We start from the raw sequence: 23938 nt of genomic DNA, 5'->3' as shown, positions 1-23938 counted from the left end.
TTGTGAGAATCTTGTCTCTCCCATGCTATGGCTGCCATCCCGTGGCTAGTACTGTGTCTGGGGCACAATTTAAATCAAAATGAACTGTATGTAACCTGTCACTGCGAATGCCCTGAGACATACATTGTGTAGGAATTTCAAAGCAGGGGGAGCACAGTGCGTAGAACTTCAAGCCTCGGTTCCGTTAACTTGTGTTCTCTGTTGGAGAGCATGAACCTGGTTGTACCAAATTTCGCATAGCAATGACAACCTTGACGTGTAAGACTTTTGTGCACATATCTCTCGATATACTCTGTGTGCATTTTGACTACCCTGTACATAGAAGTGGACAGTTCATACATGGAACCTCAATGTAACGAAGACAGTTACAACGAATTATCAGATATAAAGAAGTAAATAAAGAATTTGGCTAGTCATGCTTTATTTTAATGGCGTATTCTCCTGCTATAACAAAATGGAATATGTGCATATCACGCTGTATCGATTAGAGCGAAGCAAATTTTTTGTTTGCACGTGCCTCAAGAAAATATATAGTTGTAGCAACATGGTCAAATGCAGTCGCCGACCGGTTTTTTCCGACGCCTGTTTTCTCAGACCTACACAATTATTCATACATCTTCGTGGCACCGCTACCAGCCCCTACCACCACTGCATATCGGCAACCGAAATTTTCGACGCTGCGTGATGTTTCTTGCATGAACCTTGCGCCATGCCGCACACATGGCGGCCATGTATGCACAATGTCGCTGTCACGTCGATTATTCGCGAAGCCTTCCGACCAAGGAGAGTTGGTTAAGCTTAGCGGCGAAAGTTTGCCGAAGGCCAGCGGAGCGGCTGGTCGCCGTCGATATGTTTACACTCGTAGGCCTTATCGGCAAGATCGAGCGATATATCGGACGCACACGTTGTACTGAGGGCCGCAGTATCGCAGTTCGGGTCCAAGTGCTGGTTCCCTCCATTGCCGAAGTCTTTCGGTAGTGGCACTCGGGAATAGTAACTTGAAATGGAACATGCGGGACGCGCAAGTGCGCATTTTTATCAGTGGCTTGGTTTGGTTTGGTTTGATCGCAGTCGGCAAGGCAACGTGCTGATCCTGCGCGATAGCACCGATCGTTTTCGCGGCGGTGCAGCGCACGTGTGTAATTTATTGTCGTTCCCGTGTCTCAAGCTCCCGATGGGTCATTAAAAACCGTTTGACACTCTTTGCTGGCCCGTTGGAGGCACCCCGCTTGCATTTCTTTCGATTTTTTTGGTGTTATTTGCGTGTATGCTTATAACAACTATTGTATATAACCAAGGCACTTTCGTGACCGACGCGACTTTCGTTATAACCAGGTTAGACTCACAAGTAGCTTTCTTTGGTTAAGCAACACAGTTCAGGTTTCACGAGCTGTCAGGGATGACAGATACAAGAGTACTGATTAGGGCTGGTTGTTCGAACATCGACATATTGAACAAACAGCGCAGACAGATAAGACCAAGAAAAGATGTGCTGTCGTCTTCCCTTAGTTAGTGTCCATGTTTTCTTCTTTCCTTATTCCTCGCTGTCTGCGCTGTTTGTTCAATATGTCGATAACAAATACTTAAGCGGACAAAAGTAACAGAATGAGCAGAGCTAACGCAATGCATTGATTATTTGATTTTTCATAGTCAATAAAATACGAACTTTTCGCTTGGTATATCCATTTCAGTAACCACATACATTAATCTTTAACGCAACTGTGCAAATAAATTAAGATTTAAACAATCAAAACACGAATTAAACGGGGCCGCATTATTACAGAATGTAGACAGGTTATGTGTGATGTTATAAATGCTACTGATATTGTTTCACTCTTGTGTAAGAACAGTTTCTAGGTTTATTTATTGTAGGCTACCATACAGGTAACAGGACACAGCAGTCATACTGCAGTGACCAAATTTTGTTACACGCTTCGCAGCCTCTGTGCAGTTGTTAGCCATTTGTTGTTATTCTCTATGTTAATGCCTCTACTTCAGGTAAAACTACCTTCAGGTTCTTACAAAGCAAAATGACGTACATTTTCCCCCGACTTGAATTGCCGGCTTTTAAAAGACAGGCATGCAACTTGCAATGTCACTCATCATTTTTTTTTCTTTACTGTTCTTCCTTCTTCAGTTTCATGATTTCGTTCCAACAACGAATAATACTTTGTAACTCCATTATTTGGTACCAGTTCCTCATGATTTATAATGGCACGATTTAACACTAGCCCCGTACATGCGTAAAACATGAATTTGTGATTTGCTGCAAGGGAGCCCTGGCGAAACTTAACTACCTCAACTCAAACTCTGCTAACGTGTGCGCACACGCTACGGTAGCCAAGTGTTTATAGCGTCGCACTTCTCAGCTTGAGGTTGCGGGTACGATCCCGGCCACGGCAGCCGCATTTCGATCCTAGAACGAAAGGCAGAAACGCTTATGTACTTAGATTCGAGTACAGCTTAAAGAACTTCACGTGGTCCAAATTCATACGGCGTCCTTCACAACGGGCTGCCTCATGATCGTAGGGTGGTTATGGCACGTGAAACCCCGGAGATTAAGTAATATTTATGAAGATGTGTGCACTGTAATGCCATTGTTGTGGCATTGTGTATGTTGGTGATGTGCAAAAAAAGTTGTTAATTCCCTCAAGTCAAACCTCTGTTTGGGAATGAAGTATATATTGTAGCTAGTGTTTTCACAAGCAAGGAAGTGCTGTGTCCGAGAAGGCAACGTGTATTCCTATGCAATGTGTTCTATGAATGCTGCTAGATCAATATTATTTTTTACACAGTACAGCATTATCAATCTCTTATTGCAGGGCAGTTACGCGGGCAACGCATTCGGCTTCCGGCTGAATACGCTTCCGAAGCTGCTAGAGACACGCTCGAACAAGCCACGCATGACACTTCTTCATTTCCTAGTCGAAATCGCTGAGAAGGAGCAGGCGCAGACGCTGTCGTTCACCAAGGATCTCCGACATCTTGCCCAGTGCTCCAGGTACGTGGGTGCATTCCAGCTGATGGCCGTGTGCTTTAAGAACTGAAACAGTTTTGGTCACTTCAGCAAACTGGCGGAGTGTGTAGAGTAGAGGCAGTGATAACTTAAATAAAATATAGCGCAGCGTTTTGTAAAAAAAAAAAGCGCAAGCTCAAACATATTGCAATTTATTTGTCTTGCAAGGTCCTTAAGTTGTTTCCGGTCTTCAACCGTAATGGCTTTAGCCGGAACTGTCTGCCATCGGTTCCGTAATCTTCTGTCTGAATTGGCAATGCTAACAGGTCTAGTGCGTAGGACCAGTGCGGCCGCGATCATGTACGTTTGCCCAGCGAAAACAATAAGTACTGCTTTGTCATGTGTAGAACTTCGAGGCAGATTGAAATAATGGAAATTTGTGGAGGCAAAGCACATGCTAGGTGAAAATGAGCGATTAAACGAGGGCACATGCACTGCTGAAACTGAAACAATGACCGATTCCTTGGAACACCTGTAGCGATTCCTCAATGCGCGGAGATGCTGTTGGAATTTTTTTTTATTACGAGAACACTTATATAGAAACTCAAGGCGAATTTTAGCCGTCATCGTAGTTTTCCGCGTTAAGTACAAATGCGATAAACATGAGCGGCCTGCGCACGTATACTGCGGGCTGCGAGGGCAATCATGCGAGGGTGAGCCTAGAAGAACGGTGCCTTAATGCGCGCCAAAAGTGGGCGTACTCAATATTGGAGGTCACGTGATCAAGCGCACGCTTAACGAAGCACCGCCGGGCTTGAGGGCAGGCGCCAGCGCGCGCGGGTCTCCCCTCTAGCCCCCCCGAAAGGGGGGGGGGGGTAGGTGAGCGCGTTTTCTTCTCTAGTTAGACCGTGGCTGCACATGGATGTACACTCGGATGACCGTATACGCGGCCCGCATGCCCTAGGTTGGAGGTCATTTGCGGTGGGTGCCATGGCTAAGGGCGAGCCTAGATCGCTGCTGCCTTCCTGCGCGCACGTGTTCAAAGTTGTTCGCGTGACACTTTGCCTGCTCAGTAAGTAAATGCTTAGGGCAATTTATCGACCAACAAAACTACGTGTTTCACTTCTGTAATTGCCCGATCCTTAGCTATCGCCATCAATGCTTCGCCTTTCGAGCCCAACTGCGACTTTAGTATTCTCTCTCGGCCCCGCCAATGCTTTTCTGGAAATAAATTATTGAGGCGAATCATTTCGTAAACTACATTAGGATTTATAACAAACATCTTCAAGAAAACCCAGGTTGTTTACCATCTAGCTCGTTTACATTTGTTCTAGTGAGTGCAAGAAATGTCCTAAATGCAGCAGCCTTATTGTTTGTCACTTACAGGCTGTCCCTGGATGGCATGCGGGCAGAACTGAAACAGCTGTCTACTGGCATCGAAAAGCTCGAGAGGCATCTTCCTCAAGGCGACGCTGACTTCAAGCAACACTTTGGCGCCTTTGTCACAGTAAGAGCATGTACTCTGCAAGTAGCATTTGGCAGAACTTGCGTTCGCCTGGGATTCAATACAAGTTGATTAAAGAAAACGGAAATTTGCTCTAAATCTTCACATGTGACAGGTAGTTTTCAGATTTGCGTGTGAAATTTTATCCCCGTATTATATTCGGGTACCAAAGTTCTTATAGGGCATTTAAGTCTTTTTTGGGTTTATGTAAGCAAAAATCACACATTTCATGTTCTAATATGCCGGCAAATTGGTTCATTTCTTCAACCCCAAAGTTACTTCATTTTTATAGTCAACTTACACGCAGGCTTTCTTGATAGTTTTGGCAGCACCGCAAGAATAGTGTGAACTGTGTTCCAATATCAGCTACAGCCATCTAATGATAAGTGATTTAACACAGCAGATTATTGGACCTAGAATGTACTTTGAGAATAGATTACATGTACATCTCGTTCAGCAAGTTGCAAGCCATTGCATCCCAGACACATCTACAAAAATATTCGGAAGTAATTTCATTTTGTTGGTATGTTGGATTGTTCTCACAAACGAGTGTAGCATAACCTTATCAATAAGAAGCCGCATCGCAGGTAATTATACGGTGTGAGCGATTGGTCCGGTGCTATAAAAAGTATTTACACTGTGACTATACCCTCTGGTACTAGTTTTCGCAAACTATGTAATAAATGATGGCACATAGATAGTCACTGTATTATCACCATGATTGTCGTTGCCTTCATCATCCTATTGTCAGTCTACTGCAAAACAGAGCCTCTCCCGGAGATATTTAGCTACTTATTTCTTGTGTCAACCTAGCCCATTTTTCCTAATTGCATTACTATATTCATTCTTTTATGAAACTCGACTGCGGTTTCTTTGTCTCAGTACCCGTTATCACTCTGATACATGACTGGCTATCTGTTGCAGCCGTTATATGATGTGCTGTTCACTGTTTTTCATTTTCCCCCAACGAGTCTAGCAGTGTAGTGCTTGGTTCTGGGCTTTCAATGGGCTAGAAACTCATTGCTCTCTGATGGACGTTCGTGCAGATGGCCAAGGCGCAACTGAGTGAACTGTCTTCGAGCTTCGACAAAATTGGGCAACTCTCGCGGAGGCTCGCTGAGCACTTCTGCGAGGAGGAGAGTCGCTTTTCTGTCGAAGAGTGCCTGCACATCTTCAACAACTTTTGCGAAAAGGTCAAGCTGGCGCAAAAGGTAAGCCATAGTCGCTTGGCGCAATCCCTAACAGTCTCTAGAGCAGGGCAGCTTAACAGTCCTGTGTGGTTCAGTGTAGATGTTACATGTAAGCAGAGCAACACGGCAGTATCCCGAGTCTTTGACTACCCATAAAATATCGCCCACTCTCCCTTTTCTATGAGATGTAACTTTCATGAATTAGACCGAGAAAATTCCCATCCTTGCAAAGACCAACACCGTAGCTGTGAACTGCAGTTATATTTAGCAGCTCTGCACAGATGATTTTTACATCTTTTGCTTTATCTGCTTGCCTACCCAAAACGTTCCTGAGCACCGCTGAAAAAGACAGCACACTTGAGCGATGCACATGAACACTGTATATAGACTTATTGGTATATTCTGTGAGGAGGAGGGGGTTGAGTTGCCAGATGTGAATTTCTTTGCGGGGCTGAGAGAGGAGACGTCAATGAAATACTTAAGTGTTCTTCAAACATCGAATTTGATAAACTTATTCGATAAACGATGCTATTTCGAGGAGGTTTCGGTTTCTGTTCCAGTGGAGGTTGTACATTTTCGAAAGACATATCAACGTTGCTTTTCATATTTCCTCTGGAAGGATGGCTGCTGGATAAAGTTCAGTTCCGGATTTTGTCGTCTTTTCTGCGCTGCAGGAAAATGAAGAGCGCAGGCAGCTGGAAGAGCGAGCAGAAAAGCTGAAAATCACGCGGATGGGCACGGACCAGGGCAAGCCAGGTACGTTAGCCAAATATTCTGTTCAACCATCGCGAAGGCTAGTTTAATAGAAGATTTTGTGCAAGAATATTGCCAAATTTTACTGCTAGAATCACATACTTTTTGTACTACTGCAGGATTATAAAATATGCCTGTTTGATTGATTTTATGCAAGATCTAATGCTTAGGTTTTACATTACCAATATATTTTGGTTATAGTACAAATTTATTTTGGCTGATCTATCAAGACCTCTGACCCCGAATCTTGACCATATGCATGGACATGCCTTCTTTTCAGAGGAGCAAAGGAAAAACTATCGACTAGTTGGGGTTAACTGTAAAGCAGTTTATAGTTGTCAGTATGCGTAAGACAAAGTTTTAGCTCTGGGAAAACATGTACTTCCCTGTTAAAACACTTTCAGAAAGCAGAAATGATCTGATTACACAAGTGCTGTCTGAATGAACTTTGTACAGACAAATGTTGCTGAAGGGTAAATTCTGCTGACAGTTGGAAAGAATGCTATTTAGGGCCTCTAAGTTGTAATATAAATAGCCAAAGATGGGAAAAAATCTAAGCACAAATTCCTTAAGTTCGCGCCAAGAATAGATATCAAAGCTCCATCGTAAACTATCAGGTTGTCTGAAGCACACAATTCTGACTTTATTGGTTTACAGCTTATATGAAACTTTTTACATTATTTGCGGAAGTTCTATGAAAGTCCTATTCACAAGTTGGTGGTATAATTCGGTTCACTGCAAAATATGCCAACTTTGTCAGCTTTAGATCTCCAAAAGACTCAGTTTACAGAATTGTAAAGTTGTTGTTTATTGCTTAGTGACGGTTTTGTATACTTTATAATTCATTAATTAAAACCAATTTTACATCGTCGCAACTAAAAAAAAGCATTCATGGTTTTAAATTGATAATCTTCCAATGACTGATAGATATATTAACTGTTTCCTTTAAATCCAACAAACTTCATAAAAATTCAGTGGATGTTGAACATAATTATTTTTGTTTCCATGTCATTCGGTAGGAGCTGGTGAAATAAAGCTTTCTCCTATGAATCATACTGCGCTGATTTTCTGATGGAGAAGGATAACTTACCAGTTATCAGGATCATAATTCGGGCCGAAAACTGCGGTTTTGCATTTCTCTCAAGCTTACAGTGGTGCATTAGTGGCATCATTTTGTTAGAGTACAGAGCAGAAAGCTCGGTAGGCTACTGGCAGCTGTTTATGCATGAAGATTTGTCATTATTTCTAAGTATATAACGAAATGAAATGGAAATAAATAAAGTAACTTGCATATTTGTACACATTACGAAGAGGTTCTCATCTTCAATTGGTCAAATAAAAGGTGTGCACACATCTGATGCAATCCGTCTTGTTTACATTTTTCTAATTGCACCTGCTTTCTTTTAGACAGCATTGCCTACGTCATAATGCTGACAAACTCGCTTCACATAAACAGGAAGCAATGACCGATTTCTGATAAATTAATCTTTATTGTGACTTTCTGAACAAGATATGTAAAATTTGTGGCTGTATGCCTGTATAGGCAAGTCAAAGTCGCTGTCAGTAGCCTCTTTTTCATAATACAGAACTGAATTGCAGTGTGGTGCAATGATAATTTCGTGCCAAAGCGTAAGAAATGCATAGATGCATCATATTTAATAAATAGTCCTTGAATTTTCACTGTAATGGTAAATGAATCGGAAAAAATAGTCATTAAGATGTGAAATTTGCACCGGAATTGGCCTACTATTGCTTGGATGATTTATCATTTTCTTTCCATGAGCATTACCAGCTTTCTTATAGCATAACCCACTTCATTCAATCATCTAATAGCAAACCATACTGCATTTTCAAATCCTTAGGTGCAAGACATTTTCATTACGGCCCTATGCAGCCTTAAAACATAAGTATGACAACTAAAACATTACCGACCGCCCAACTTTGGTTTGCTGTCGGACCCTCTTTCCCATCTGAATAATCCAATGGAGCTTTGAAGAGGAGCAACCATTCCGCTAAGGTCTGACAGCCAGAATTTCAATTCTGGATAACAAATTTCTTTGCAGCAATTTAGAATATACTGAGCTTTCCTGAGGTTTGGTTAGTATCGGTGCCAATGCAATGTGGACACTTGCATCAAGCAAGCTCGCGTGACAGCTTGAGCTAGAAAGGTAAGACTGACATCTACCACCAATGTATGAAGTCACATAGTATGTAGTGTTCAAGCCTAGTTCACTTACACTGTGCACAATTTCCCGCTTATAGCATGACATTTCAACTGAAGGTACTCCAGTTAGAATGTATATACAGCTTAACTAAGTTGCCTAGAACTGATAACGAACAACCTGGAATTTGCTAGATGGATACTGCGCAGCATCCGTAAAATTACATTTGCCCATTTAGGCATAAAAAGGACATTTAATCTGTCCTCAGCAGCTCTTTTTCAAGGAGATATACTATAATAAATCTGAGATAACTGAATTGCAGAGAAAGGAAATACTATTTGATTTATAGAAGGTATAGGTCATTCATTAGCTGTAGAATAAATCAATTAACCCTTTAATGATGGTATATATAAATATTCGAAGGAAACGTTTAATTTCTACCTAAATGTATAAAATACATTTCAAATAAGCATAACCTATGCAACAAAGCAAAAGCATCTTGCTTTAGCTTTTTCAACAATAAGGGCAAAACAGTAGGAACAAACTGGAGGTGGTCTTCACCGCAAGCCTGCAATATTTGGAATTTGTACAGACACTTGTTGTCATATATGAACCGTAGGTGTACATTTCGTTTGCTTTACATTACGTGTGTGGCACCACTGCAGCTGGAGGTACTTCATCCGCCTATCTCCTCTGACCACGGCTTCGAAAGAAAGCGAGTCGCATGTGGAACTTCATTTGCTTCGTCCTGTGTTCTTGTTCTGAACCTGCAAATGACATTCAATGCCTGTCATTCAGTGTTGGCTGAATACATTTATCCAGAAACTTCGTACTCAATACCGAAACGCGAGAAAAGAAATTCTGGTATCTTGCCTGTAGGCAGAACTCGTCAATAAAGCATTAACACTGCAAGTAGTTCTTGAACTGACACTGAAGGCACATATTAAGTCAAGCAAAAGTGCCAGATTAACGCTGGACAACGTCTAAGGCGCCAATATTATCGCGCACAGAGCTTTGGTAATCGAGAAATCGAGGTAACTGCAGGACACTATTTGAGAACCCCACGGGACATTCAGGTACTAGCCCGATGACGTAGGTACTCAACGTAACTCCGTCACTAGTACTCAACCACTCGTAATAAAAAAAAAATCCATTGCATTATTAGACAGAGGAAAATGCTACTTCAGTTATATTGTGTCCAGAAAAAAAAAACTCACTGACGTTACCCTTGACAGCATGCTGATGACAGCATGCTGCGCGGACCTTGCTTTCTCGTTTCGGTAGTTTCGTTATCGCGTAGCACTGCGCTCGTTTTGTTGCCCCGCGACACTCTAACATAAACTGCGAGTAGCAGATGATTCCATCTCTATGTGACGTCGCGGGATGCCCGAACGGTCCACCTCCACTTGACCAAGAGAAGATGCAGCGGCAAATGCAACTGTCTTAACTCGGATTCTTCGTGACAGCGCGTTGACGTTGTGCGCGAAAAAAACCGTAGCGTTGTCTTTCGTGCGCCGTTTTACTTACCGACGGCAGTAAAGGTCGGCGATTGTTTATGTAACGTCATCACTCCTCGCTCGAGGGCGGGCGATTTGAATTGTGCTAAAGGTAGGCTGACGCTTCAGACGCGATTTTATCTTAAACTAAGTCTTTTATTGACAGCACGACAAGTGCTGCGAGTTTTCTGGAGTGGTATTTTAACAGTTCATGTTGACTTGATATTTGCCTTTAGTGTCCAGTTAACTTGTTAATCGCTTGAAGTTTAGGCGGAATGGTTGGTTCCTGTCTTAAAATTCTGCACTGATATGCGTTTGTAATAGTTTCGATGTTTAAGTGACTCCTCCTTCTATTGAAGCAGTACACCAAAGCAACACGCCATCTGAGATGACGATGAAAACCAATGTCCATCCGAAATTGCAAAGGTGATTTCTTGAGATTGCTACTTTTAGTCTTAACTTCATTGTATTACCTCAACGCAGTTTAATGCAAACTATGTAACTTTTCCCTCTTTTTTTTGTGAACGTAAAGAACCACAACCGTTCGACTATTCAGTCGACAGTTAGGGCTTTGTGATCAGCGAGGTGACAACTTCTAATGGATACTTAAGTTAAACACGTATTAGTAACTATTGCGGAGCGCACACATGACATAGGAAATTCTTATGCCAAAAAGCACTACAGTGACAATTGAGGCTTAACTGGAATATGTAAACCTGCTTATACGCAAGTATCAACACAGTGAGCTGCATTGCCACTTGGAAATCCGGCACCTTGTTCTTGTTCACAGAATAAGGTATCACTTGTCGGTGCAAACGGCGTAACTGGCCTCGTAAGGGGGAGCGGTGGCTTGGCCAGATCTGCTCCATCCGCATTACATGTGCATTAAGTCGCAGGGCCTCTCAGTGAGGCCACAGATGTCCAGTTTGAAGCATTATGCGGGCATAGTTTGTACTCACCCTTCATTAACGAAACGTGGGGGTCGTCAGCATCAAGTTTTGTGTTGTTACTGCCACCTAATGACAGGCGTTTATCGCTTCTGATACTACGTGTTTAATGACATCGGGCTGATGGTGCATTGCATTTGAACCCCAAGACTAAGTTTGAGCGACTGAGCTTAATTCAAATGTTGAGGCGGAAAGATTGTGGTCAAAGGTTTCAGTGGTTAGCAGACATATGCATGCAGTCTGCCATGTCTTGTAATTAGGCTATTTTGTTAGCGGCTTACCATGTTGTGAACATTTACTCAGACGTGGTGCACATTTTTTTAGTGCAGAAATGATGCTTACACTTACAAGTATGTTAATTGATCATAATTTCTTGCAACTAGAATCACAACTGAACCTATCGTCACTGTCTTATGCTAAACACCACTGCACACATTTATTTTGTTATTATAAAGACAGCGAAATTCTGCACAAAAGTGTCCCCTTCAAACATCGTTGCTTCGTACCTGCTCCATCATACCTAATGAGCATACTTGTTAGTTTATTGTGCAATTTGTGTAATTCGAACTAGGGGTCAGATATTTGTGGCTCTTCCAGCCTACTGTAACTACAGTAGCATATTTGAGCCATATTAGGTTCTCCAAGCGCAATCTCACTAGACTCATGAATTTACAGCTCCTGAAATCAAATATTATGGCTAAGTCTGTATATATAGAGGAAGTAAGGAAAACTACGCACATAATTTCAGCCTACCATAGACACTTCAGCCAACCCTTTCGACGACTTTTTTCTAGCTTAAAAACATTTTTGGGAAGCTTAATGTGCCACCCAAAGTAGCCGCGATGTAGTAATGTATCGTTTAGGGGAGGTTAAATTGTTAGAGGAGGAGGTTGGAGGAAGCTAAATTGAAGGCCTATTCCGGCAAGCTGTGTAAGCTTTCTTAGTGCAGGGTTATGGGAGACGGCACCAAAACTGGCGTTTTCGTTTAAAGACCACAAAGCACTAATTCTTTTACAAATACAAACCATGAAGCGCACGATAAGTGCGGAGATTTCAATCCACTTACTCTTAATGATGACCAAGTATTACGTGTGGTGTCTTGCCCGTTTAACAGATATGGTTACCAAGTGCAGTGAAAATTTATTTAACACCAATAAAATGGTCACTTTTTTATAGTAAACTTAAGTGAAATATCTAGACCTAGTGCGCTTCTAGTAGTTTAAAATTTAAGAAATCATGCGCTTAGTGGAGGGGGCGGGGGGGCTTCACTGAAGTGTATGCTCTTTTTTTGCCGTTCCCTGCAACATTGCAGTAAGGAAACTCACACATATTTCTGCAGTATACACGCAATTAAGCCGCCTCCGACCAAGAGCTAGCCTTCTAACTGGTGCTGTTCCACGTCATGGCTACATTAGAGGGCATAGTAGGCATTTCTATAGATCGAAGTTTTGTGATAATGAAAGAGTTATCGAAGGATTCTGCTGAGAAAACTTTAGCTAGCTAAAGTGATAGAATGAGTGAAACAATGAAAACAATATGTGCAATAATAGTGACGATTATAGTGATGCTGACAATGATAATGATAATAATGATGATAATAATATGCAACTAACAAAAAGAGGTATTAGTAGGCCTTTTTTTAAAAGCGATAGCTAAAATGTGAATGCTCTACGACTGCTATAATAAAGGTTTTCAGTGGATGTTCGAGAAGGCTTCCCAAAACCGTGGAGCATCGGTCGCAGTTTACGGTATCAGTTTGTTTGGAGTCTCTGGAGCATGTGGTATTATAAGGGTTTGGCTATTGGGCACTATGTTTAAAAGATGGATGACACATGAAAAAAATACATTGTCATTTAACTAATGTTATAGGGTAGAATTAAGTTAATGAATGGCTGGATAATAGAACTAATGCTTTTTGTGCCACTTATTTGGCTTTGCTGAAGCATTTACTAGATGGCATCTACATATTCATTATAACTACATCATTGGGATAGAAATGTAACCTTGGGGAACAACGAATTAATAACGAAATTAGTAAATAATGAAACGGACGTTAGGCATTGATCCTAAGCACGTATGAGATAATGAGATATTGGTAATGCAATTGGATCATGCTTTCTTTTACCAAACTTTGTACCGCTATATTGCACTACTCATCAGAGAAAGCAAGTAATCTACAAAATGATTACATTAAACGTGATTAAGTTACGTTTAGGTGTAGTAGAACAACATTGCTAACGCCTTCCTGAAAGAGTACTTAGTGAGAGTACTTTGAGTGCGGTGAAAGCAATTAGGCATTCATCACACATAACACCAAGCAATATTCTATTTATTTGCCACACACACAAAAAAATAAAAACGACGAATTCGTAGGTGTTGCTTTGTGCCTGGCTTAGCGAATTCTCAAGCCTTCACTGCTGCTTCTGCGTGACACTTGCAAACATGCAGCAATTGATCACTTCAATCTGCATCTGTTTTGCCCCTTTTTTGCATTTGATGTTCATGTTGTTCATATTGTGAAGCTGTCTGTTGTGTCTCCCAGCAGACGCAAAGCCATCACAGTCTTTCCAGCTTCTGATGCAGCTGCTTCAAAGAAACGTATGACGCTAACAGTAACCTTTTTGGTTGGTGAAGGGTACTTCCTGCATGGCTGCACGCTCATATTGTTCCTCATGCTTGCTATGCACGATCTCTTATGCCTTGCTCTCATTTTCTTCACAAATGCTCACCAATCCTCACCCCACTGTCTTAGCGCTATGAATGAGAAAGCAACACAAGTGCACAACGTGGCATGGGAAGTAAAAAAAAAACGCATGATTGGGAGATTGCTTGAATGACAGTAACTCAATCTAACATTGACAGCCATTTAGAACTGTTTAAGGTTATCTTAAATAATTTGCTGTTAGATTTGTAGTTAGTACTCCGGTGCTCTTGTCAAGGAAACGAGTTGGTTGACACAATACAACAAGACCTGAGAGCTCCTTTACAGGTACATCAATTGTCTAATTACTAGTGTTATAGGGAAGTAACCAGTGCTTCTACAGTCACGATTCCAGCAGAAAAGTACAGCTTGAGATGTCATACCTTTTATAATTCACATTACAAAAGAGAAAACATTTGGGCCCTGCTCATCATTCCTCTTCAGTATGATGGCAGTCTTTCTGAATGCCTTAAACGTTCGCCACACAAAAACTTTCTTAACATTTTTGAGTAGTACTGCACTATGGTATATGTCCAGATAGAACCTACCATACTATCCACTTGGTTTTTGTGGTCAGTATTCAGGTTATGTTGCTGGTTATGCAGCTATAGCTCGGTCAATAATTTGCTCACGCGTGCCTGTAGAACCGAGAAGTGAATCACAACCTATTTACCAGTAGAATAACTTAATAATTTTTTGCTGGTTATCTGTTTTTTATTTCACTAGAGTGGCCATTTACATTGATCTTCCACCTTTCTCTTACAAGCGAACGTTTATCGTCAAAACTATCTACCCACGTCGATTGCTTTAGAAGAGGTGCAGCAATTTGTTGAAGAAAATTATCTCTACAATACGCAAACTCCCAACAGTCCTAAGTGTGCGGACGCCGACGACACAGACATGGACACCTGGGAGTGGCAGCGACAAAAATGCAGCAACAAAAATTTGCCAACGAATGCGGACTTATAATATATATATATATAGTTGTAGCTGTAATTTAAGCTTGATTACTTGGAGCTTACTACATGCATGCCGCCATCTCAGGCGTAAGTAAGGAGAGGAAGCACGTGGAGATGGTAGGGGAACACGGACCTAATGTTCGATTTGGAGTGTCCGGCAGAGAAGAATGGTGACCGGCCAGTGCTATTGGCTGATGGCACAACAGGCAACTCCAGGCGGAGCAAGGTGTGGGACACCAAGTGGCGGTGACACAGATTCGTACCTTGGCAGTGTGCAGAAGTGACGAGCGATGGTAACTTGCTGAAAATGTAACCTCTCAGCATTACCGCATCTCAGATATTTCAATCAAAATGCTTCCACAGTTGCACGTATCCGATGGCGTATCGTAGGTATTTATTAGTAAGGTTTGAAATATGACGTTCCAAGCATGCGTAGCGGAATAAGAGAGACGCTGTGGCAGATCGTTTAAGAATAAGTTGCAGAATAATAACATGGCGTTCTTTAGCCTGCTCTCAAATCTAAGTACATGAGTGTTCTTGCGTTCCGGTACTGTCAAAACATGGTCATCGGGATTAAATATTGCTACTTTGTTTGGAGACGGGATATCATAGCCACTGAGCGACGCCACAGAATAGCAGGCTGTGTCTGGCAAAAAATGCCGTGATCGTCTTGTATTGACCCTGGAAATGTTTTGCAACACAGGCAAGAGAATCGTGATGTTTTGAATTTTATACCGAGAATCGTATTCCTGTAAAAGCACTGAACGTGTGCTACATTGAAATAAGGATGGCCGTATTGACTGTAGTTCATCAACACTTAAGATATAGTTTTGAAGTGACATTTTGAAATGCAATTTTATAATGTGGACGTACGTAACGACCGTAGTTGATCAGCAGTTACATTGGTTGCAATGGACACGAAAGCAGTTCAAAGTATTTACACAAGCTATATTCTTGTGCACAAAAATTGCCTTTAAAGTTGCTAGCTTATTAGTAGTATGAACACTTTTCATCAACAATGCTGAGCAGCAGGTCAGAACTGTGATTCAGGCCGACCTCTAAGCTTTTATATCATGATAAATCTCTCTCTGCTCAACAGAAAATCACTTTAACGACGAATAAGGCACGTACATCGATAAAGGCTATGTGAGTTAGTGGTACTGGCTATGACCCACAAAGGAGTGGTGTTCCCTGTGTTGGCTTATGCTTTTAATATATAATAAACACACAAACCAGTAACAGTCACGCGATGAAAATCCGCAATGAGTTGCGGCCCTAGCAATTTGAGTGATAACACCACGGCTTCTTGTATTGATGCAAAATAAGATTTTCCCTGCACCATAATTAAAAAAAATTCATTCTGATTATATGTTGGTCTCCTAAATGATTGAATATGAAAATTTCCCTTATTTTAAAGACTTTGAGCGAAATTATTACATTGATGTCCACCTTTTCAGGTGTAACATTGACATTCAATTACAGGGGTATATATGTTTCCATTCGATTGATTTTAAAGAGCAGACACTTTACGGCCAGTGCATTTATCAATTTATTAAATTTCCATAAATCATATCTTTACCTTTTGTCTACAAGTCACTGAGCTAACCTCTAGTTGTACGTTCCGAAATGCATAAAATTGCCCCAGGGCCTCATTTACTTTGTGGCCTACTTTCTAAACGTAATTATTTCGAGGGACAGCATGCACATACCTTAAGTGCAGGTAAGTTCTCATTCATCAGCAAAGCATAGTTCATTTTGATTAAGTTGCTATTTAGCTGGCTCATTATCAAGACGCCTCGTAGAAGTAAAGACGCCTCGTAGAAGCGCTTGTTAGGGCATCTACATGTCAGTACTGCAGACTTTAATGTACAAAAAGTATGTGATAAGAATGACATGTTATTGATGTGTGCTGTAATATGGTAAACAATGTTACAAGATTAGTTTTCTTCAGGCAGAATTCGTGTGATTAAATAATTCAAGTTGCTTAGTTGTAAAAATGCCATGAACTGTTAAGTAAAGCACACTATAAGTGCACAGAACTTGCCATGTAAACATGCCATTTTGTTTACAACCTGCACAAAACATTTATCCTGCTGGTGATCAAGGCATGCATGCCCGAAGGTTGTGAACGACTACGATTGTAAGCCGTGATGGCCCAGTGGCTATGGCTTCATGCTTTTGAGCATGATTGTTGTTTTTAGATGCACTACATTCTGTGCGCAACAATGTGCTGAGATTTGAGGGCATGCTAAAAATTTCAATTCAGCAGTATGCAGCATTAGGGAGAGCCTCATGAGGCCAAGCTGCAGATTTAGGACATTATTTACTAAAACAATCCTGCAGTGCACATATATGAACAAAACGATCAAACAATCCTTCAATTAAGCAAACAGAAAATAAATTATGGAATTGGAAAATGAATCATTGCTCAGAAACCAATCAATCGCTCGTCCTGATTTTTCAGATGTTCTCACTTAGAAACTGCCCTCAAGATAATGCAGGTGCTGAAAGTTGTCTGCTCTGACGTAAAGCTGACTTTACTCCCGTGTCTTCACATATACGAAGAAAATATGAAAGAATTCCTACTTTTAGCGCCACATGTCTACACTTGGCAGCACAGAAGTAGTGTTTGAGGCACGGTTTGTTTGGCTTTCTATTTGCATACACATTTGAACAAAATAAATCTTGCAGGTGTAAAAAAACTATTAAAAGGTGATCGAGGTGTACGATTGTTAATCCCTGCCCACCGGACGGAACATGCCAATAAGCACTGACGCTCTTCAGCAATCATATTTTTGAGAAGCATTGAACATACACATGAATTTCGTACGTATGAGCAAGACCATTATGCTCTGCTGACCAACTTCTCTGGCTTGTTTAGAATATGATACTCTTCTCTGTCAGTGTCCAAGCATAAGTCTGCTGGACGATGCGCCAAAGCTGGCCAAGAAGTAAAGTGCATAAAGTGGTTGTTTTAGGGCCTTGCGCTGGTTTGGGGAATGATTGCGAAATCGCATAGTTCAAGTTGGACGACCAGTGAACGTTAAGACATGCTCACTCTGTGGCCACTGACAAAAGCCCTGCGTAGTTGCCTCTGCAATTTAATTGTCCGCGGTGCAACAATATGCGAGGCTCATTTGCGGTGACCTAGAGCAATGCAATGGTCGTGCGAGTATGGGTTGAAACAGTTCACAAGGCCGTTAGACCCGAATGCTCGTACCTAAACATAGCGACGCAGTTTTACTTCAATATTACTGGCAAAAGTGAGAGCCTGCGATGAGTATCCTTGCAAAAGAACGGTGTCAGTCGCCTCTCGGTGGTTTTGTGTGTCGGTTGTCTGGTAAGGCCTGGGGGCACGTGAGTTTTTGGTGAACTGAAGCGCCTGCAGCATTTTGACTATAGCAATTGCTATGTGATTAGTAGATTTACACGAGTCATGGAACTTGAAGTATATTATGGCGAGATCGATGGTTATATGACTGTAGACAGTTTTGATAGTGCAGTGAACTGCGATGTCTTTTTGCATGCTGGTCGTGACGTATCAGTGAGCGCGTATTTGTCGTTCCTTTCTTTAGTGGAAATTGCACGTTTGTGTGTTTGGGGCAAATGTACGGGTAACTGAGGTTCTTTGAGTATGCATGCAACTAGGGTGCATGCCACCATGACTTTCAGTAGACGTTGCAAAGCTTCTTGCTTTTTCTAGTGCTACAAACATACCAGTAGTACGATTAGCAGTGGTACTGCTGCACATAGGGTGTAGCTGGTACATGCTAGCACATTGGGATGCATGCATCTTGCATGTCTGCGTGCTAACAAGAGGGAGCTAGTGAAAGTAGCAGGCATTAAAAAAATAATGCAAATTGCGGTTAGTATTGTAAGTGAATTGTGACTTGCGTTATTTTTTAAAACAGTAGGCAAATAAGAGGACGTGGCATACGACTAGCATTGTTAGGCGAATAGAATCTCTTGCCCTGGAACGTATAGACAAGGGCTCAAAGAAAAGCATGAAGCTATTCGAACTTGCATCGCCAACACGTCACGTGCTAACGTCTTTTGCGTTTACTTATTCCGTAGAGCAAACTCAACCAAGTGTAGAAAAAAATTGATGATTTAAAAGCAGGTATAGAAACAGACTCCGCTCTACTGACACAAGGAGAACTGAAAATATTTTTGTCGGTAAAGATTCAGGAGCCATGCTGCACCAATACATGTTCGCCGCAGTCTTTTAACTTAAGTATGATGTGTCAACAGAAACTTCTTGCTGGAAAAGTTTCGTGAGCTAGGTGACAAAAATATATATTCAGCAATTTTTAAAGTATGTTGCGTCAACGAACCTTTTGTCTCATAACATTTAGCCCCGTATTCTAGAACGCTCCTCCTCTTGGTGCTCCACAACTGACAGTGGACAGCAGCGTCGCAACTCAGCCTGAGGCGCTCACTGCGTTTCAACGGCGCTCTAAGTTTCTTTCTCGGTGAAAATTTTTGTAACCACGTGCTCTTCGAGTCTTCTCAAATACACTGAATTAAAGGTGTCTCTCAAGCAACTTATCAGGGAATCTTCGAGGAGCGTCCTTAAAGCGCTGTCTCTGCTTCAGTCGAGGGATGGCGCTGTACTCTAGTTGAAGTTGAACTGGGAGCCGAGGGCTGCTTCCGAATGAGGGGGTTAGTCCAAATGTCGCTCGCTTCCTTGGTATGCTACGTCCTCTGAATGGTGTGATATAGGGCAGGGATTCAGGGCCAACGTTTCCTCGTTCCGATAAAAATTCGTTTCCTTGTCTCTGTTCTCACAGGACACGCAAAGAAGCCGGCTGCGTCCTTTGTAGAGGAGGAGTGCATCGTCGACCGCCTGCTTGCTGAAATACGTCAGGGAAGCTTCAAGCTACGCAAGACCCCCGCTTGATGGAGCGCGTACGACGGCGGGCACAGCAGACTCAAATTTATTGCTTCAAGGTTTTAAACAAATAAACGTTCTATTTTAATTGATTTGGACTTTTAACATCGATTTTTTTTGGTGTCAGATTTATCTAGTAAATGCTACCACAGTATGTTACTAGAGGAAAAATACATGGTATTGGAGATTATACTGCAACGTGCTTCTTTTAAGCTACTATGTAATATCGTAAATTCCCCTGCAATTTGTGTTCCAAAAGTTCAAGGCGGTCATGGACGTCGCTTGAGGGGCTGTAATGACAGTGCATCGCCGCAATGGCCACCGAAGCTGGACGGCTTCAAGGATACATATGTACTACCTATGCTTGCTCGTTTTGGGGTTTTGTAGAATCCTTCGAAATGCAGCTTTATGTTAAATGCATTGAAACGGTGCTCTAAATGCATTCTGCTGGCCCCACCGGCGCGGTTGTATCCAATGGAGAGCGCTCGAAGATCGGTGGTGTTATAGTGAATCGGGACCTAAATGTGATGGCCAGATCACATGGGAAGTCTGAAATAGGCAACCGACCATTGATTACTGCCTGGCGACAGGAGTTCGTTATGTAGTTCAGAGAAATGGTCATTGACAAGGAATAGTACAGCAACATAGAGAGCGACCATGAACACATTACTTTGCAAATGGGATATGTAGTTGGGGGAAGAACAAGGATCGAAGAATGGTCAGTCCAAATTTGAACGCTGAACAAATGAGTATAGTCACAGGAGTCGAGAAAGAACTTGGCAAATGGCCAACCAAAGAGTAGAAATATAGCGAGCTAAGTGTATTGACGAAAGACATGACGAAAGAGAAGCAATACGTTTGTTGGAAAGGAAAGAAAGGAAACCGAAAAGTTGCTGGAACAGGTACATGCGGGAGAAGTGATCGATAAACGACAGAACGCATCGCGAGAGCACAGGCAGGCAAAAAAAGCGCAGTTGCCGCAGGATGAAGTAGACAGAAAATGAGAATATAACGGGAGAAAAAAAAACTATGGTTGAACTACAGGTTCAAGCAAAGATTAAAGATGAATGTGAACGTTGGTTGTCAGAAATACCTGAGAAAACGACGGCAGCTGCTAAAATATAACAAAACAGCATATCCTAGATGAAGATGGAAGCAAACTGGAATGGAATGCGCCATTAAATTACATAAAAAAAACAGCCCTATCATTTCAAGGCAATGAGGAGTTCGTTTTCAAAAAAGAAGGCACCAAAGAGAACTAGATGGCAAAGCAGCTGCTGCTGTGAAATTTCAATTGGAACAAAGCCGGAGAGAAAATTCCTTAGCACACAGCCACAGGTTATACGAGGTTATCGTTAGGTTGATTAACGAACTAGGACTAAAAAGTAAGGAAGGTCTGTTGAAAGCAGCATAAAAAGAGCTTGCAAGACAGGCAAATACCAGCCAGTTCACGACAAAGCAGAATGAATTTAATTTATAAAGGTAAGGGGGATAAAGATAGAATTAACTCATACAGACTATTGAACATTACATCGGTAATATAAAAGCTAGCCATGCAGGCGATTAAATTAAAACGGCAAGAATGGGCAGAACATAATGTCATACTGGGAGAACTTCAGAATCTCTTCAGAATAGGTAAGCGTCTGGATAATAACATATTTGTTCTTACTCAGTGTATTGAAATATCCAGGGAAGACAGGAGACCGTTTATATCTGTATATATCTGTATTTTTAGATATTGTCGGAGCGTATGACGGCGCGGACAGCAACATCTTGTGGGATATTATGGAAGGGGAAGGCTTAGGCGACGATTGTACACAGATTTTGAGGAAGATTTACCTAGAAAATACTGTTTGCGTTGAATGGGAAGGGATGAATAGCGAGGAGCAAGTTGATATCACCGAGGGACTGAGACAGGGGTGCCCTTTATGCCCACTGTTGTTTTTGATATACAGGGTGAGGATGGAAAGGGCTCTAGAAGGAATCAATATCGGGTTCAATAGTAGAGCAGCAGCTTCTAGGTTTGTTTTCTGTGGATGACGTTGTGTTGCAAAGGGATATGCAGCGTCTTGCTGATATCTGTGGACAGAAAGGCGAAAATGTAAAATTTTAATGTTGTGTAAGAAAATGAGGTTTTGTGGTATTCAATGAAAACAGTGACTAAACAGCTTCAATACAGGGCCAGGAAGTACATCGGGTAAAAGAATACATGTACGTTGGTTTTTGCATAAACAAAGGCAATTAATGTATGTAAACACAAGAAAAAATATCTAAGGGAAAGAGAAACTCGGTGATAATGAAACACAGTGTGCTATAAGGATACTATTGATACGAGGTGCTCCGGGTATGTAGAAAGGTGTAATGATTCCGGTTCCAGGACTTACATTTGAAAATGCGGTGATTTTCTTGAAGTCAGGGATACAGTCAGGATTCGATGGCAACCAAAGGCCAGTGAGATGAATTGCAGTGGGCGCTCACGGGAAGACTACAACTGAAGCTGTGCAGGGTGATAAGTGTTGGACAAGTTTTGAAGTGAGGGAAGCTCAAAGTAAAATTGATTTCGAAGAACGACTCAGGAATATGAAAGGAAGTATATGGGTAGCGAGAACGTTCAAATATTTGTTCAGGAAAAGCATTGACTCACGGTAGAGGAAATAAACTAGGAAGCTTACGAGCAAGTATGCAACCGGTATGGTGAATAACATGGCAACACAGTACGTCAAACGCAAACTCGGAGTGGCTGAGACAATATCCTGGGCGGTGGCAATGGAAAAGAAACCTACCATGAGTAGCTACCTAAGAGGCAAAAACGAAATCGACAAAGAAACAATTTATGATAGATAAAAGGGAAGCTGTTTGCTTTTCGAGGCGAGATCAGGATGCCTTAGAACGCGTGGTTATAAAGCGAGGTACACCAAGGAAGAGGAAGCATGTGCTTGCTGCGGTAAAGCTAGGGAAACGATGGAACATGTTTTATTTGGATGTGGCAATATCTATCCAGCATTCGGTTTAGGCTCCTCTGGCTTTATTGAAGCCCTTGCTTTAAGGAATACCAGGGGTAAGGTAAACATGTCCGGTATAGAGACTAATAAAATGCGATTGGACGTTCTGTGGCAGAATGGTAGGGAGACCACAAACAACGGAGGTATAGAAAAAACTCAGTGCCCTTCCATTCTGTGAAGAAGGATGGCCAGCGAAGCTGTGTATGCGGGCCCCTTAATGGCGAACTGCACCTCCGCCGCATGTCAGCCCGGCATCGGACTATCTCCGGGATCAGCCCAGGTATGGGGAATGCTTAACGCCTGCTTCACCTCCGCCGCGGTTCGGCCCGGTATTGCACTATCTTCAGGATCGGTCCACGTATGGGGAGTCTTAACGCCTGCTTCACCCCCGCTGCGAGTCAGGCCGGTATTGCACTATCTTCGGGAACGGCCCACGTATGGGGAGTTTTTTCTTGCGACACGAAAATTTCCTAGGAGGGTAGAGGTACACAGCTTCGCAGTAAAACAGTTCCGGAATGGTTCAGAAAGTTTGATGCTGGGAATTCTGTGTGTGCGTGTGCGTGTGTGCGTGTGCGTGTGTGCGTGTGCGTGCGTGCGTGCGTGTGTGTGTGTGTGCGTGCGTGCGTGCGTGCGTGTGCGTGTGCGTGTGTGTGTGTGTGTGTGTGTGTGCGTGCGTGCGTGCGTGCGTGTGCGTGTGTGTGTGTGTGTGTGTGTGTGTGTGTGTGTGTGTGTGTGTGTGTGTGTGTGTGTGTGTGTGTGTTTTGAAAAGATAGGTAGGAGATGAGGCAAAATAAGAACAAGAGCTTGGTGGCACAATCCACCACCCCATTTCGAAGGGGACGCTCACAGCATCCTCCCATCCATTCATTCATCCACTTCCATCGCTCAATTGCTTGTTCTGAACGGGTGCTAGAGAGTTACAGTGGAGCATTTCGTGACTCACGTTCACGGCACCCTTCGATTGTTCTCGTTAAAGAAAAAGTGTAGCACAGAAGCAACGTTGTGCCTCTTGCGTATGCTAAAGGGACGAATTGTTTGGGAACAAAAAATGTTTCCCGACATTAGGACCAATGTAAGAGTATCATTTACTTGTGCCTGTGCTGTTTTTCCGCAGCGTGAATAGGACCGCAGGTCACTAAATTTTTACGGGTCCTCTTAAAGATGTTTCCAGTTCCTCCCTCCCCTGTAAAGTGCGCACCAATGTAAGTAGCCATGCCGAAGGAGAAAACAGGTTTCGGGTAAGCCCACTGCAGTCTGTTGAAAAGACAAAAATGAGACATCCACCCAATCGCAGCAATTGCTAACAAGAGAAACCCATACGGGTTCCTCGAAAGAAAAGCCTCGCAGTTGAAGAAAAAGTCGTCGTGATCTGGGACT

The 23938-nt window shown here is 42.3% G+C and overlaps 1 protein-coding gene across 4 annotated transcripts in view; it reads left to right on the top strand.

Annotated features, from left to right (window-relative positions):
* LOC135909688 (inverted formin-2-like) overlaps positions 1–19651 on the top strand; it is a 71519-nt gene extending 51868 nt beyond the window's left edge. For 2 of the 4 annotated variants that reach the window (XM_065441719.1, XM_065441721.1), the window contains exons 11-15: positions 2823–3001; positions 4343–4463; positions 5507–5671; positions 6325–6406; positions 19459–19651. In XM_065441719.1, the coding sequence (XP_065297791.1) occupies positions 2823–3001; positions 4343–4463; positions 5507–5671; positions 6325–6406; positions 19459–19568 (657 nt within the window). In that variant the 3' untranslated portion in view covers positions 19569–19651. Of the gene's footprint in view, positions 1–2822; positions 3002–4342; positions 4464–5506; positions 5672–6324; positions 6407–13550; positions 13607–19458 lie in introns of all 4 variants that reach the window. The other 2 variants (XM_065441720.1, XM_070535333.1) reach the window with 2 other exon arrangements.
* Positions 19652–23938: the final 4287 nt, after the last annotated feature.

This window comes from Dermacentor albipictus, chromosome 3 (assembly GCF_038994185.2).
Source record: "Dermacentor albipictus isolate Rhodes 1998 colony chromosome 3, USDA_Dalb.pri_finalv2, whole genome shotgun sequence".
Taxonomy (NCBI): Eukaryota; Metazoa; Arthropoda; class Arachnida; order Ixodida; family Ixodidae; genus Dermacentor; species Dermacentor albipictus.
This window is presented reverse-complemented; position numbering and strand designations above follow the sequence as displayed.